Source organism: Panthera uncia, chromosome D1 (assembly GCF_023721935.1).
Source record: "Panthera uncia isolate 11264 chromosome D1, Puncia_PCG_1.0, whole genome shotgun sequence".
NCBI lineage: Eukaryota > Metazoa > Chordata > Mammalia > Carnivora > Felidae > Panthera > Panthera uncia.
This window is the reverse complement of record NC_064808.1, coordinates 37,330,819-37,347,144: the sequence shown is the minus strand read 5'-3', so window position 1 is coordinate 37,347,144 and position 16,326 is coordinate 37,330,819. Positions and strand designations below refer to the sequence as shown.

At 49.2% G+C, this 16,326-nt stretch overlaps 1 protein-coding gene across 1 annotated transcript in view; it reads left to right on the top strand.

The window, feature by feature from the left end:
* The window catches only part of SLC6A5 (solute carrier family 6 member 5), a 57,813-nt gene that overhangs the window by 22,110 nt on the left and 19,377 nt on the right, over window positions 1–16,326 (top strand). Inside the window, exons 8-12 of the mRNA XM_049639912.1 lie at window positions 4,565–4,699; window positions 6,429–6,532; window positions 9,436–9,560; window positions 14,464–14,576; window positions 15,325–15,456. Of these exons, the coding sequence (XP_049495869.1) occupies window positions 4,565–4,699; window positions 6,429–6,532; window positions 9,436–9,560; window positions 14,464–14,576; window positions 15,325–15,456 (609 nt within the window). The remainder of the gene's footprint in view (window positions 1–4,564; window positions 4,700–6,428; window positions 6,533–9,435; window positions 9,561–14,463; window positions 14,577–15,324; window positions 15,457–16,326) is intronic.

The window sequence follows — 16,326 nt, the reverse complement described above, 5'->3', positions numbered from 1 at the left end:
GAATTCCAAGGGCAGGGGTGACAGCAGGCAGCCAGAAGGTCAAATGCATCCCATCTGACCTTGGGCCGCTCTGCGTGAGAGTTATGGCAACAACACAAAGTAGCCTAATTAGCTAGCTGGTGGGACCTTACCTGACCACCTGGTTGGGGCTCCTGCTGCGAGGCGGATGCTGCCAGGTGTCTGGGCAGCAGGCTCAGATCAACTAGTCATTGCCACTCCTGCCAAATATAACTCGTTACCGTTGGAGCTTAATTCCTCTGACAATACATCCTGAAAACAAGTGTGTTCTGAGCCCCCTTCCCCCAACACAAGCTGTGCATAAAGCCTCCATGTACACCGGACTCACACTTGAGTCGAAATCCCCAGGATGTATAAACCAAACTGTGGGCCCTTTCAGTTCACCCTGATCACCGTCTCCGCAGTGACGTCATCCTCCCACACATCAGGGCCTGGAGCTGGGTGAGGCCAGCAAGTGCCTAGGGTGGCAAAATTTGAGGTGGCGCTCACTCTCAGGCTCCTGCGTGTGTGGGATTGGCCCCTGAGAGTGAGTGCCTCCTTAAATATTACACCTTTAGTGCTTTCTCTTGCCTCACCTTAGTCCCGGCTCTGCCCCACCCACTTGTGATCTTGTGGCCTTTGAGGGAAGAACAAAGGCTTTGGAATTAGAAAGCTTTAGGTGTGGATCTTGGCTCCAGCTGGGAGACCTTAAGTGAGATATTTAACCCCTTGTGAAGTACTTAATCTGAGGCTCAGTTTCATCTTCTGCAAAATGGGACTACTAACAGCTGATTTGTAGAGGGAACTCCAGAAACAGTCGCGTCTACGCAGTCTCCCGTAGTCAGATGAGAGCAGGTGTCTCAGCTGGGTAGACTGCTGCCAGTCTGGCGGTTTTCTTCTGCCGGCCCCTGCTGTCCAAATCACCTCTTCTCCCCTGCCTCCTTCCATCCTCACTTCCCACTAGCCCCGTGGTCAGGAGGTGAAACGGATATTCCTTAGTTGTGGACTGCCCTACTGTCTTGGTGGGGTGGGGAGTTCAGACTGGTCAGGATCATCCCTGCACCCAGCCCCATCCCATAGCCTGGAGGACAGTCCAGCCCTCCTGAGGCAGGTGATTTTCTCCTGAGATGTCAGATACCTTTGGGTTTCACAATGGTCTGTGTGTGGAAGGATTTCGCTTCAGGGGAAAGAGAGAGGTGCGTTTGGTGGGGTTGGGAGGAGGTGGGCTGCCCTCCCCCATAGCCCCCTAGTAATCATGTTGTCCAGGCAAGGGCAGCGGGGAGGCCGCAGAGGCCCCCTGGTCAGTGGAGGCAGCAGTGCAGAAAAAGGACACCCGTCCCTGGTCTGTAGCCAGAAGGAAAGAGTTGACCTTGATGGTAGGTTGGGTTTAGAGGAAGCAGTCGCTTCTGCTGTTTCCTTAACCTACAGCTTTTGGACAGTGGCAGCTCTACCCTTTCAGCTCCTGAGGTCAGAAACATTGGGCTCATCCCTGACTCCTCTCTCTCTTCTCGTTCCACACTGAATCAGCAGGAAATTCTGTAGCTCTTCCAGCAAAATAAAATCTGGTGTCTGAGCATTTCTCCCAGCGGCACTGAAACACCCTGGGTGGAGTCATCACGGTCCCCGGGACAAGGAGTACAGCCCAGCCTCCTAGCTCCTGGCCAGGCATCTACTCTTGCGCCCTGCTGTATACTCGAAGTGTAGCAACTGGATGCTGCTGGAAATGTTAGATCTGTTACCCCTCCATCCAAATCTCTGCAGTAGCTCCCCATTTCCCACAGTAAAGGCCCCACGAAGCTCTACATGATCTGTCTCCACTCCCTGCCCCCACCTCTCTGACTTCCTCTCCTACTTGTGCTCCTGCCAGCCACACTGGCCTCCTTGCTGTTACTAGAAGTCAGGAACACTCCTTACTGCAGCCGTTCCCTCTGTCTAGAATGCTCTCCCACATATCCAGTTGGGTCACTCTCACTTCCTTCAAGTCCTGGCCAACCTCTCAATGAGGCCTTCCCTGCCCATTTCAATATGGCCTTCTTCCCAACCGTCCTCCCCAGCACACCCCACCCTCCTTCTACCCTGCTCTACTTTCTCTTTTCTCCAGTACACTCACTACCTTGTAACCTGCCACAGATAATATGATTATGACCACTATTGGCTAGGGAGATCCTAGCTAGAATGTCAGCTATTTGAGGCCAGGGGCCTTTGCTGGATTTACTGATCTACCCAAATGCTTAATGAAATGACCCTGAGATAGATTGGTGTGTGTGTGTGTGTGTGTGTGTGTGTGTGTGTATATATATATATTTAAGTTTATCTTGAGAGAGAGAGAGAAAGCATGAGCAGAGGAGGGACAGAGAGAGAGGGAGAAAGAGAATCCCAGGGAGCCTCTGCACTGTCAGTGTAAGAACTCACAAACCGTGAGATCATGACCTGAGCGGAAGTCGGCTGCTTAAGAGACTGAGCCACTCAGGCGCCCCAACCCCAAGAGTTATATCTTAATCTCAATCCTAACCTTCCCTTGGGGCGCGTGGGTGGCTCAGTCGGTTAAGTGTCCAACTTCAGCTCAGGTCACGATCTCACGGTTAGTGGGTTCGAGCCCCACATCGGGCTCTGTGCTGACAGCTCAGAGCCTGGAACCTGCTTCGGATTCTGTGTCTCCCTCTCTCTCTGCCCCTCCCCCACTCACACTCTGTCTCTGTCTCTTGAAAATAAATAAATGTTAAAAAAAAAAAAATCCTAACCTTCCCTCAACCCACCTCTGCAAGTCCCTTAATCAGTCCTCATCCCCTGAAAACCCAGTGCCTGCTGGTCCTGCCATTCTGGAGCCCCCCCGCCAGGTCCTGGAGTCTGTGCAGCCAGTGCATGGTGGTGTCTCTGTTTCTCTCCCAGGACACAGGGGTCCCAGGTACCCTGGGGGGAGGGCTACAGGTGGGAATGTGGGAATGGGGAGGCTCTGGACCAACAGTGCTTGCCTAGCTGGCTGTATGCACCCACGTCAAGGATCAGAGAGGGTTTGGGGGGAGTCTCATCCTTGTAAGATCTTTTGATGCATTCTGGGGACTCAACTGGCTTGTGAGCAGAGGGTTGTCAGTGTTATTAAATTTAGGATTGGCATAATTCCCGAGTAAGACAGAAGTGGTGCTTCTGTTTCCACTATAACTTTGTGTGAATCATCCCATTGTACTCCTCCAAGAGTCCCATGAGGAATATGCTGGCATTATCACCACTTCACAAGTGTGGGCACTGAGACTCAAAGGGGTTAAGTCGTTTTCCAGCTGGCTCAGCTCATAAGTGATGGGGCTGGATTTGAACTCAGGTTCGTAGGATGGGATCCTGATCCCAAGCTGTTCCTTTACCCAGATGTTTGATTGACAGATAAGCCCCATCCAAAACCACAGTCCCCATGTTCTGCTGATGTTACTTCTAAATGTTTCTTCACTCTGTCCCTCCCTCTCATCCAGAATGCGGGAGTGTCCTTCGACTGACATTCAAGGCCTCCCATGGTGTGGTCTCCTCCCAGCGCCCCTGTCACTCTTAGCCCCCACTCTGTGCTGTCCTAATAGTAAGTCATTGGACCTTTGCCCTCACACGACTGCCTTCCCACTTTCCCCCTCCACCTTCCACTTCATCTCACCTCCTTAAGTTGTATTTGGCCTCTAGATCTGGCTCAGGTGTCCTCTCTGTGAATCTTTTAGTAAACTCCCAGGTTGAGTACAATGCTTCCCCCGGAATTCATAGTGTCCCAGGTGAAATGGTGTGGCCCCCTGTGCAGACATTGTCTCTGGGTCTTGCAGGCCCTCAGTCCCTTCATCTTTATGCATCTAACACCTGGCACAGTGCCTGGTTCATAGCAGGCCGTCAATAAATACTAGTTGAGCTTCACTGCACTGAATGGCCATCCATTCTCAATCAGGCTATGCTAATGGCTATGCTAGTTAATCCACAAAGTAATTTTTTTAAAGAAAGGTGTTATTGTGTCCAGTTTATAGTTGCAGAAACAGATTCAGAGAGCTTATGAGCTTCTTGAAGGCTACTCAGTGCCAGACGTGTGATTTCATTTGAACCTAAGTGTTTCTAAGATCATGCTCTTTTCACCTGGCCAGGCTGCCTCACCTAGGGTGTCTGTATAAACAAGGATGGAAAGCTGAAGCTAAAAGACTCATCTCTAACGGTGGATTTAGTTAGGGTCCTCAAGTAGAGGGTGGGGTTGGAATTAGGGAGGAGGGAGGCTCCTAGCCTGCCTCCCTCGGTAGTTCCTCAGAGAGGTGTCCCCTCAGCAGCTGGGCGGGGTAAGGTCGCCCCAACCTTCCGCACTGCAGCCGACTCACCCACAGCCTTCACTGTCCCCTCACAGACCTTATTTCTGGTCCTCTCTGATCTTGGGTCCCGGTGCCTTCCCTGTGTCCCCAGCCCTGGCAGAGTTTGGGGACAACTACTGTGACGCCCTCACCGTCAGGTGCTTGTGTCCAGATGACAGATCACCCTCCACTTCTGTTGATGCCTCTTTGGCATGGACACGTCTTGCAGGCATGCTCACTGTGGTCACTCTTTCGCGTGGTTCTTCCAGGTGGTGTACTTCACGGCCACGTTCCCGTACGTCGTGCTTGTGATCCTCCTCATCCGAGGAGTCACCCTGCCCGGAGCTGGCGCTGGGATTTGGTACTTCATCACACCTAAGTGGGAGAAACTCACGGATGCCACGGTGGGCTTATGCTTTCATTCACACCCCAGGGATGAGTCTCGCTCTGGGACAGTTTGACAAAAGGGGTCAGACTTCCTCCCCCAGGGTATCTCGCTGTCCGCGTTTACAAGGTCCTGATAACCAAGGACCATTACGCACTCGGGAAATCTTTAACGAGAAGTGGGCAGCTGGGGTTTTTTTCTGATCCCTGGAGTGGTTGTCCTACATAGCTGTCCTGTATCCGGGGTTGAGGTGCAGGCGAAAATGAAGAATGCAATGCCCGTAATAGCACTGGGCCACCTCACACGACTCATTGGGTACTAATTATAGTGTGTTGGGAATGGAGTTTTGCTGGGTGGAAAATAACAGCACCTAGGCAAACCACAGCAATTATAACTTAAAGGGCTCAGGCACATTTGCAGACTTCTGGCACACCCACACGGAGCCAGCACACATTTGGACTTCCTCTTTGCATATTCTGTACAGGCATATCCTATTCTCACATTCCCAACCCAAAAACCTCCAAATGAGGGGGTGATTGGCTGGTAAGTGAATTTCCTCACCTTGAAGAAAAATCGGCTTATACACAGTATATTAAGAACCTATAGCTTGGATTGGGTTTGGCTGCATGTAACAGAAAACCCCAGGTAATGACAGTGTGAACAAGACAATTTTCTTTCCCTTTGATGCACGGAAGTGGCCCAATGTACATAGTTAAGCACTGGTTGGGTGGCTTCGTAGAGTCCCAGGCTCTTCTCTCTCTGTCCTCACGTGACTCACTTCTGTGTAGTCGCCAGAACCCCTGCCATCGTATCCAGCATTCCAGGTAGCACAAAGAGAGTGCGGAAAGAGGTGGAAATAGGTACCCTCCCTCTCTTAAAATAAAGGAGAAACCCCAGAAGTTCCACATGATACTTGTTTTTCACATCATTGGTCAGAAACTAAATCATAGGATAATCTTCTCGTAGCTGCACTTCCCCTTGATGCAGGGAGGGGGTCCTTTCACTCGATGAATGGCTGTCTTTACATGAGACCACAGCTTTGTTACTCAGGAGTGTGGGACAGTGGATGGTGGGGTAGGTGCACACTTGCCAGCACAGGCTTGAACTTTCTCTTTGCACATTATAAGCACAATTTAAACACTGGGTTTAATTTATAAAAATGATGGGAGGTCTATTGTACAAATCACATAAACCTCTAGCTCTGACTCCTGAGTGGCCATCTGGAGTTTTATGGGGACAATTAAGAGAGATCACCAAGAGAACCAAGAGGCGTTGTCAGCCAAGTTCGAGGAGGATGTGGCACCATGCAATCCACTGTGCTGAGGCCCAGATGGTTTTACTAAGGCGAGGAGCTGTAGAACTCTAGAGTTTTAATACCAGCTGTAATCTGTAAGGACGTCAGTTTAAGAAGGTATTTCTTTTGTACCCATGACTACGTTTGCTGTTCCGGTTATTTATCGAGCACGTATGCAGCTAGAGAGAGGGCTGTCCCCTTCTGTTCACTTCTACGTGGCAGGACGTACAAGCATGGCCTGTATGTGTAGTCTGGTTTCCTCTCCTTCGATTAGAATGGAGGTTTAATCTCCCAGGGAATTTACTGCCCCTTTTTGGCTGCCAGCACAAATGATGTATGTTTCCCATTTGTGTTGGTGTGCCTTTCCCCCTGGGGAGATGATGTGGCCCTGACTTTGGGAGACTCCCCTCCCCTCCTCCAGTGACCTTGGATCTTCTCTCCCTTTGCCTCCCAGGTATGGAAGGATGCTGCCACTCAGATTTTCTTCTCTTTGTCTGCTGCATGGGGAGGCCTGATCACTCTCTCTTCTTACAACAAATTCCACAACAACTGCTACAGGTACGTGGAGGCACTTGATAACCCAGAGGTGGCTGCTGCGTGGGAATAAGGTCTGGGAACAAATCAATGGACTGACTCATCAGACACCTAAGGCCACACCATACCCTCACACTTAACGTGAGGTAGAGCCAGAGGGTTGCTTCTGGCATAGATGGAACCACCTGCTAAGTCCTAGCTGCCGGCTTCTGGTGGCCTGGACCCCAACCTGCAGGGCCGACTCTGACACATGAGCTCAGTGGCTCTTTATGTGATGGGGTTGAGCCTCCCCAGAGGTTGCTATGCAGCTGGCTGTGTCCCGGGATAGTCATTTGTGAGCTATCTAGTCTATGGATACAGTTGTATGCTGGTCCCTGATGCAGTGTGGTCACTGTCCCTTGGCAAATACATTGCCAGAGATCCCAATAAGAAAGGCAGCAAGGTACAGGGGAAAGAGAACTCTGTTGATGAGCATGTTAATTCACGGAAATGTTAGTAGATGTGGTGGGCATCTTTTCACAATGTATATATGCATCAAATCATCAGGTTGTATACTTTAAATATATTATAGATTGTATTTTTCAGTTATACCTCAGTAAAGCTGAAAAAACAATGCAAGATTTGAGTCCCTTTCTAGATCTATTAATCAGAATATTTGGAAGTGGGGTGTGCCCAGGAATCTATATATCCAGAGAGGATCCTCAGGAGATTCTGATACATAGTGACATTGAGAATATTTGGATGGTGTGATGTTAGGGAAGCCCAAAGACCTCCACCCAGGAGAGCCTGGACAGCTCCTGGAGGAGATGACGTCTGAAAGTTAAATACATCTACGACAAACAATAAGAAAATACAGTCTATTCTATTGTTGAGCTGATCTAAAATAGAAAAGAAGGGAGAGAGGAAGGAAGGAAGGAAGGAAGGAAGAAGGGAGGGAGGGAGGGAAGGAAGGAAGGAAGGAAGGGAGGAAGGAAGCAAGCCAGCCAGCGCTAGAGTCAGTTGGAATTGGATTTGAGTTATGACTTCATTTACTAACACGTGAGATGTGGGCAAAATATCTCATGTCTCTGAGCCTCTTTTCTTTCATCTATAAAATGCAGATTATATATACATATATATATATATATATATAATATTATATATAAATGGAGAGGTAAGAGATGATGTATGCAAAGTTTGTAGAACAATATTTCACACATAGTAGGTACTGAATCAATGGAAGCTGCCATTATTATTATTTTCTAATAATGTATGAGATATTTTGTGAATGAAGAGGAAAAGATTATAGTTAAGCTGTGAGCTGAGGTGGTTGGGATGGCTTCATGGAGGTGAGATCTCTACTGGGCCAAATTTCAGCAGGTGCAGGGGAGGTGGGAGTTTATTTCAGGTGACAGGAACAGCTAGAGGTGGGAATGAGACTGAATGTGATGGAGATGTGAGGTGGGAGCGGGTCTGTGGGACTGGAACAGAAGGTGTGTATGCAGGAGGCTAGAAGGAAATGGGCCTGAGCTGGGCGGAGGCCAGGTTGGAGACAGCTTTTATACTAGCTTGCTAGGGCTTCCATAACAAATACCGCAGAGTGCGTGGCCTGAACAACAGAGATTAATTGTCTCACAGTGCTGGAGACTAGAAGTTCAAGATCGAGGTGTCGGCAGGGTTGATTTCTTCTGAGGCCTCTCTTTGGCCTGTAGATGGCCTTCTACTCCCTGGGTCTTCACGAGGCCCTCCCTCTGGGTGTGCATCTGTGTCTTAATCTCTTCCTGTTAGGGCACCAGTCATTTTGATCAGGCCTCACCCTAATGACCTCCTTTTAACTGAGTTACCTGCGTGAAGACCCTATCTCCAAATATAGTCACATTCTGAGCAGCTGGGATATTAGAACTTCAACATATGAATTTGGGGGCACACAATTCAGCCCATAATGGCCGGAATGCCAGCTAAGGTATGTGAACTTCTCTGGTCACAGCTGCTCGTGAACTTATGACCCGAGAATCAGTCTGAACACTGTCCAAGGGGACGCATGGCTCTGTGCTTTGGTAGAAAGGAGGCTCTGTGATGTGGCAGAAAGAACATGGGCTGAGGCAGTAGGTCTGGGTTCAAATCCTGACCCACAATTAATTAGCCCTTTTCTTTCCCTGTGCCTCAGTTTCCTTATCAGTAAACTAAGGGGCCAGATAAGGTGGGTTGTTTACTGAACACTTGCTCCGTGCCAGGCTCTGCACTGTGCAGAACATCACATGGTTCTCTCCTCACAACCACCTATGAGAAAGGTGGGGTCATTGCCACCATTTAAAATCACTGTGGAAGGAAATAATTTGCTCAAGGTCACGTGACCAACAGGTGGGAGAATCAGGATTTGAATTCTCTCTGAGGTTCCATCTAGCTTGACCTCTCTTTTGAGTCTGGCCAGGTTGGCTGGACAGGCAGGCTGGGAAACTGCAATCATATTGCCAGTAGAGGGCGCCGGGGTGAAGGCAGAGGGCTGGTCTCCTAGCCTGCCTCAACCCCTGGGCTTTTGTGTGCCCCACCCCAAGGTGTCCTCAAACCCTGGTGGCATTTCATGGTCCCACCGCCTTCTCTTCTCTCATATATGATTCCTGTCCTGGAGTCCTTGAAAGGCTCCATCCTGTCCGCTTCTGCTCTGATGGACAGTCTTGCCTCTGCTACTTTGATGAGGGCAGCCCTGGTTCGAGAGCACGTAGAACTAGAGTCTTGACCCAGGGGCCCTGGAGTAGGGCAGTTAGGAGAAATCTTTGGTCAAGACTGGTTGTTCCTTTCCGGCCCACAGTGAAAACATGTTTAGAAATGGGCACGTACACACATACATGTGTGCATTCAAACACAGGGGCACACATTTGTGTGTCCTTCTCCTTGTCCCTTCCTGCTCACAGAGCACACCTAATGGCAAACTCTTGTCTCTTCCCCAGGGACACTCTCATTGTAACCTGCACCAACAGTGCCACGAGCATCTTTGCCGGGTTTGTCATCTTCTCGGTTATTGGCTTCATGGCCAACGAACGCAAGGTCAACATTGAGAACGTGGCGGACCAAGGTACGGTGCATTTGTCACTTCGCTGGTGCAGGACAGGCTCCAGGCTCACTTCACGAGCTCCTGACCTATGCTCCCCTGGGAAACTGGCCTTCTGGAATAGGAGATGGTGGGACAGCCCAGCACCGCCTTGTGGAGAGACTCAGACAAGCTTGAGTAGGAAGCTCATGCAGGGTCAGAGCTGGCCAGTTCCCAACCAGAGGGGCTGGTATAGAAGCCCCGTTCCTGCTTCCTCTCCTCTCTTTGGTTTTCCCTTTCCTCTCTTAATGCAGTTCCAGCCTGAATAAGTAAGATCTATGCCTGTTATGCCTGTCAGGGGCAAGTGGAGGATTCTTTGGGCAGCGCCCAAAGAGGATTCTCCAGCACCCTGGAGCTCATGTGGACACAGCCCGCTGCACGATGGCATCCCTCGCAGGGGGTCTGTGGAAACCAAGTGCTGATGCCTACTACCCGGAGCACCGACTTCAAAGCAGGTTTTCCTGACAAAGCATTTTCTGTTTGTTAGGTCAGGTGTGCTCTCAGGGCCTTCTGCTTAGTTAGCAATGCAGACCTGCAATTTTTTTTTTTCCCCCAGTGAGTGGAAAGGTTGGATGGTGGTGGTGGGAAGGATGTAGAAAAAAATGTTTACTCTCTATGCAAGTGATCCCCATATTAATGGGTACTCGTGAGTTTATAGAGAGCTTTCATTTTCATCTCAATCTGTTATTTCCAGCACAGCGTTTTTGTAGATAGTGTTTAATATTTTTATTTAACTCTTTGTTTCCTCCCAGCCTTACTCCACAAAGGATCCCGTGATTAAGGGATTTCATTGTGGCTACTGTCTGTCATTTCAGTCATTCTCTAACCAGATGTTCGTGGGATGCCTTGGTGTTGGAACTGCGCCGGGACTGTGGGGACAGGACAGGGCTTCCTCCAGGGAGCTCACTGCCATTCCCAGATCATGCTCCAATGCGAGCACTTGAGGGAACTAAGCCCTAGAAATGTCACCTTCTCCTCGGGCTGCTGCTGGGCTCTCTGCTGGCTCCCCAAGGATAATTAATTAGGGCTTCAGTGATGCTGCTGGTGCACAGTGGGCCTCAAAGAGTTAAAGAGCTGGCATACTCCAGGGGGGTAATTACCTCTGCCAGGAGAGAATGTTAACCCCCCAGGGTGTTTGGTTCTTCAGCACTGCATTAAATTAGAGTTGCTGAGTGAATGCTACCCCCCTGCCCTCCTTGAAACCTCTCAAGTCCCTGGGGAGCAGGGAGGGGAGGGAGGGGAGAGAAGGCCTTGTCCTGGGGGGGGGGGGCCTGTGCACCCCAGCTGTCCTCATTTCCTCTAAGCAGAGTAGCTGGAGCAGGGAGGTTCTGGCCCACTTTTTAGCAGATCTGAAGTGTCTGTGAGTTTTGTGACATTCCTGAGCTCATCGTGAACCAGTGGCCATGTTGCAGGGTTATGATTCCTGAGATGTGTGGCCACCTTAGCTAACTCTTCTGAGCTCTTTCCTGCCCCAGGAAAAGGATTTGGAGGCACCTGTCGCTAAAACCCAACCAGAATTTTGTTTTTCCTTTATAAAGAAAGACTAAGACAATTGCCCATGTTTCTTTCTGAAAACTTCCCCTTTCCAGATTTTTTTCACTTCCTCTGATTTAAATGGGGAGAAGAGCACTTCTTACAGGTTCTAATGTGTTAAATCTCTGGTTGTCACTGGCACAGGGACAGAGTGCCTCATTCGCATGAGGGAGTGGGCACTGGCTCATAAGGCCTCCTCTCAGACCCCCTGGGGCAGCTATCCCTTCATCTGAGTTTACACACATTCTTAAATGTGATTGGCAGGATGTCTGATTTTCTCAGGTATGATGGATGCTATGCAGAATCCAGGAGAGACATCTGGGGTCGGGCCCGCAGTCAATGTCAGCCCCACTCCCTCCTAGCTGGGCCATGTTGGCATGCAGACATTGGGTACATTTTTGCTGACCCAACACTAGTAACTGTGTTTTGGTCTTTACTCCAAAACAAGTTCTCTTTAGTGACCTAACAATATTCTATTTTGTTTACCACTCCCTTCTTAGGGAGGCATTTTTGTCAAAGTCATTGCTGTACATCTCAGCCATATCGGTTTGGGGGGAGCTGAGGATGGGATTAGTGATGACACCAGCTGTCCTCTGCTTTTACGATGAGCATAGGGAAGGGGGCATGTTCTCAGTCATCTACCCCAGAAAAGCACCTTCCTGGGAAGTCAACCTTTAGGGTCACCTGCCAACCACCTTCTTTGCTGCCTATGGAGCTGAAACTCATGGTCAGAATCCAACCAGAAGCTCTATCAGCAGCAGAAATGCTCATCTACCCTCAGATAGACTGGGTTAGACCAGAGTAGATGAACACAGATGTGCATATTGGATTTAGAGTTCCCAGATCTAGGTCCCTAATCATTCAGAGACACTGCTGATCAAAATGAATACTCTCAAACAGGACTGACCATCCATCCAACTGTCTGTCTATCACCTGGATGCCAGTCCTTCCTTCCAAAGGCACAGTTCAGGCAGTGTATCCTCTGAGAACTTTTCCATTCGTAATAGGCTTCCCAGCAGAGTGGCCATATCCGGTGTGTTGTGATCGGTGTATTGCATTGACCAGAGCCCTGGTTGTGTTTTTAGAGACTCTCTAGGATAAAGCAAGACAGAGACCTCCTGTCCAAGTTGCTGACATGCAGAACCTCTTTGATCCCCTCTCATAGGAAGAGTATTGACGATCTTTGCGTACTGAGTTCTCACTATGTCCAGGCATCGTTCTGAGCCCAGTGTGGGTACTATTATCCACATTGGTAAGGAAAGTGACATCTGTCCAGAGAGAACAAGCCTCATCTAAAGTCCCACAGCTGGCAAGAGGAAGAGCCAGTTTTTCAGTCCACAAGGGAAATGGAGTATGCCCTCCAGCCACTGGGCTATACTGCCTCCCAGTGGGAGAGGAGAGGAACAGGACTCGGACTCTATGGGACATAAGGGCCTCTTTGGGGAAAACTCTGCTGGGGCTCAGTCAATCCATTTTTCCAGTGGGGGAGAAAAAAAACCCTGAACTCTACAAAGTAATATAAAAATGTATTTAAAAAAAATCCACTTCCCAGCCACCTTAGATACACTGAGTTTGCTGAAAGTGATGCCTTCACCTGTGTACTTCAGGGAGGCAGATGTAATAGAAGCAGGCCGAATATTTTGAAATCATTTCCTGCCCCCTGAAAAAGCAGTAAAGCCCAAAGGGCCAAATCCTGTTAAAGCAATCAACCAGGTCCTCATGTCGTGGCCGTTTCAAGACCTTCTTGTCCGCTTTATGGGCCCGGCTGTCGCCAGAGCACTAAACTGGATTCCTTGGTGTTCTGCATTTGAGACCTATTTTGAACTGTAGTTTAATACAGACTTTTATGGTTCACATAGGAAGCCTTCAGAGGCTGGCTGTGCCGTCCGTTCAATAAATGCATAAAGCGGGGGTATCTTAAGCATTCAAGGCTTTATATTTTAAATACCCCAAGGCCCTCGGCAACATTAGGAACTAACAACCTGATAAATTCCAGTTTAAAAAAGTGCTGTTATGCTTGAGTTATAAAAACTCCAGGTGCTGCAATATCTGATTTCCAAACGTGCGGTGGCTGTGGATTAACCTGGCATTCGCTTGTCTCTGCCACTATCATTTAGTTTTCTGTTTACGAGGAAATCTGTAACTGCTGGGTCTTTAGCGATCGTGGGTCACAGTAATCTTCCCAGTGAGGCTGCGAGGCAGGTAGGAATGTCTGGCAGGCTTTGTGAGAGCAGAGAAATGGCAGCTCAGACCTCTTCTGCCAAGGCCACGTGTTGTATTTGCTGAAAACCCTGAATCAGAACCGCTAGTTTCCAAGTTCCTTATCCACTCATAATCACAGTGATTAATCTGTGGGTTCTGATGATGTGTGAGGCATTGGTGTCAGTGCTGTGCCTGTGCTGTCTCATTTGTTCCTCGTAAACACCCTGTGGGGTATTTTTGTTATTTCCATTTGACAGATGGGCAAAATTAAGGCTTATAGAAATGAAATGGCTTGTCTTGAGTTGCATAGCTGGAGTCCTAGAGTCTGAATTTGGACCTGGATCTGTCTGACCATTAGAGTCCAATTTCCTTTAACCTTTACACTGTGTCTCACAGCTCCCTTTCCCCAACTAATTACCTGTGGATTCATGTAGCCCTGTCTCTACCAAGCTTTTGAAGGCAAGATAATAAAAGCAGTAGATGGATTCATGATTTATGCAAAAGGTTTCTCCTGGAGGAGTGACTAGGAAGACTGTGAAAGGCAGGAAATGATGTCATTCTTGGTGTGGTCTAACCTAGTACTGGGTTTCTCAACCTCAGTGTTATTGACATTTGGGTTGCATAATTCTTTGTCATGGGGACTGTCCTGTGCATTGAGGGATATTTAGCAGCATCCCTGGCCTCTGCCCTTGAGATGTCAATAATCATCCCCCACCCCAGTAGTGAGAGTCAAAATTGTCTCCAGATATTGCCAAACGTCCCCTGGGTCAGGAGTGGGGGCCTAAACTCACCCTTGGTTGAGAATCACTGTTCTACAGGGTAATTATTATATATGCTCCCCCAACTCATCAACACAGAGATGGGGGGTTTTGTGGCGTATGTGCGGGATACAGCCTGGCCTTGGAGTCTGAGTTTCTGCTGTGGCACTATTTTTAGCCTCACCTCTGAGTTCACTGAAGGGTGGGCCTGATTCCCTTAGTCCTTCCCTTCAAGGAGTTTGAGGTCTAACTGGGGAAATGAAAGGAGATGAAGAAAAACAACCAGTGGAAGCAGCATATAATATGTCTGTGGAGAGGCCCCTGTGGGCTTCCTTCCAGGACGAGGGGGTCCGGAGCTGGGCCTGTGTGCAGTCATCTGTCTTGTTCCTTTTCAGGACCAGGCATCGCATTTGTGGTTTACCCAGAAGCCTTAACCAGGCTGCCCCTCTCTCCGTTCTGGGCCATCATCTTTTTCCTGATGCTCCTCACTCTTGGACTTGACACTATGGTGAGCCGCGTCCCCTTATCAAAGGAAGAGCCTGCCCGAGGCCCTTCCCGAAGACCCCCTCGCCTGCTTCCTCTGTGCAGCCTGTGGCCAGGCTGGGCTTGGTGGTCTCTGAATATTTCCCCGAGCAATGTAGGATGGTGAGGTACCTGTCCAGGGCTCAGGACAACTTTGTATTTGTGGGTGACTCCTGGGGTCGTGCAAAGAAGCCATTCCCTCTCCTTCCCTCCACTCTCCATGCAAGTTTTAGCCTGTGGACTTCCATCTTTGGTGTCACTTTGCCAATGCAAATTCTGTGGGGCTGGATAAGGGGGAATAATATGAAGTCGATTTTAGGGAGATTGCCGTGGGGCTGAGACTGCCACGGATCTTGCTGGCAGGGGCTCAGACTTTAGTGGTTGGCGCAAAGAGGGGTTTTCCTCAAGTTGAAGATCAAATTCGAGGTAAACTGGAGGAAAGGAATTTACATCTCATGAATACCAAGTGAAGCTTCACATGTCCTGACGGATGAGTGTGTGCAGTCTCCGGGGGCTGGATACGCAGTTTCTAGAGCTCACATCCTTTTGGATTCCCCTTGCTGGCCTTGTGGGTTGGACCCCAACAAAGCCTTTTAGACCCATCAGGGGAATGCAGTCCTAAGAACCAAACCTCATGCAAATACCTCTTTCCCCGGTGGGAAACACAAAGGACCTTGGGAACCTTTTGGGTTGGGTGGTTTGTCTCAGATGCCCCTCTCCTGGCACCATTCCAGTTTGCCACCATCGAGACGATCGTGACCTCCATCTCAGATGAGTTCCCCAAGTACCTGCGCACACACAAGCCGGTCTTCACTCTGGGCTGCTGCATTTGTTTCTTCATCATGGGCTTCCCTATGATCACTCAGGTGAGCTGCCTGCTGGCCACAGGCTTGGGGTGGGGCACGTGGGGGCCCGATGGCTATCTGCTCGAGACTCTTAGTAGTAGCCGAGTCACTGCCATTCCAGTGTGGACAGCACCCAGTCATGAGGGATTCTGGCCACAGATAAAAACCCGTCACCTTGGCTACTAGTGTTACTTGTAGCATCTTCATAATTGAGATGTCGCTTCCCTGAGCCAACAAGACAGGTGTGTCCTACTTTTAAGAAAATAGAATACATGAAAATCCAAATTTACTGACCAGAGAAATTCCCAGTTGGTTACTCATTACACATGGGAGTCAGACAGCTATTGGATTCCTTCTAGTCCTGCACGTTAGCTTGCTCAGTATATGTATTGCTTTTGCTCTCTCTCTCTCTCTCTCTCTCTCTGTGACCTTGAGCAAGTCACTCCTTTGGGCCTTAGTTTCTTCATCTGTAAAATGATGAATTGGCATAAGATAGTCTCTAAGCCTCATCTGTCATGGAGAGGCATAAAGAGCAAGGTAAAGGTGCAGGGGGATGTGTGAGGAGTGCCCAATGACACCTAAAGGTCATATGAAGGTCAGGGGAGTGCAGATTTAGGGGTAGAGCTGTCTATTGCTTAAGGCAAAAATGAAACCATCTGCCTGCTTTCACATATACGTCTTCAGATGTTGACCTTTGCCTTTTAAGAGTGAGATGTTAGATCACTTTTCTGTGCTTGTTTTATTGATTGGCTCAGAGTCTCTCTCGAGAAATTGCTTTGCTAACATGGCAAGGCCCCCAGCCTGCATACTAGACTGGGATTAGGTTACCACTGTGGAGGGGAGGGGAGAGCCTTTGACTCCTGCTTGTATCTGACTCTCCTCCCCACAAGG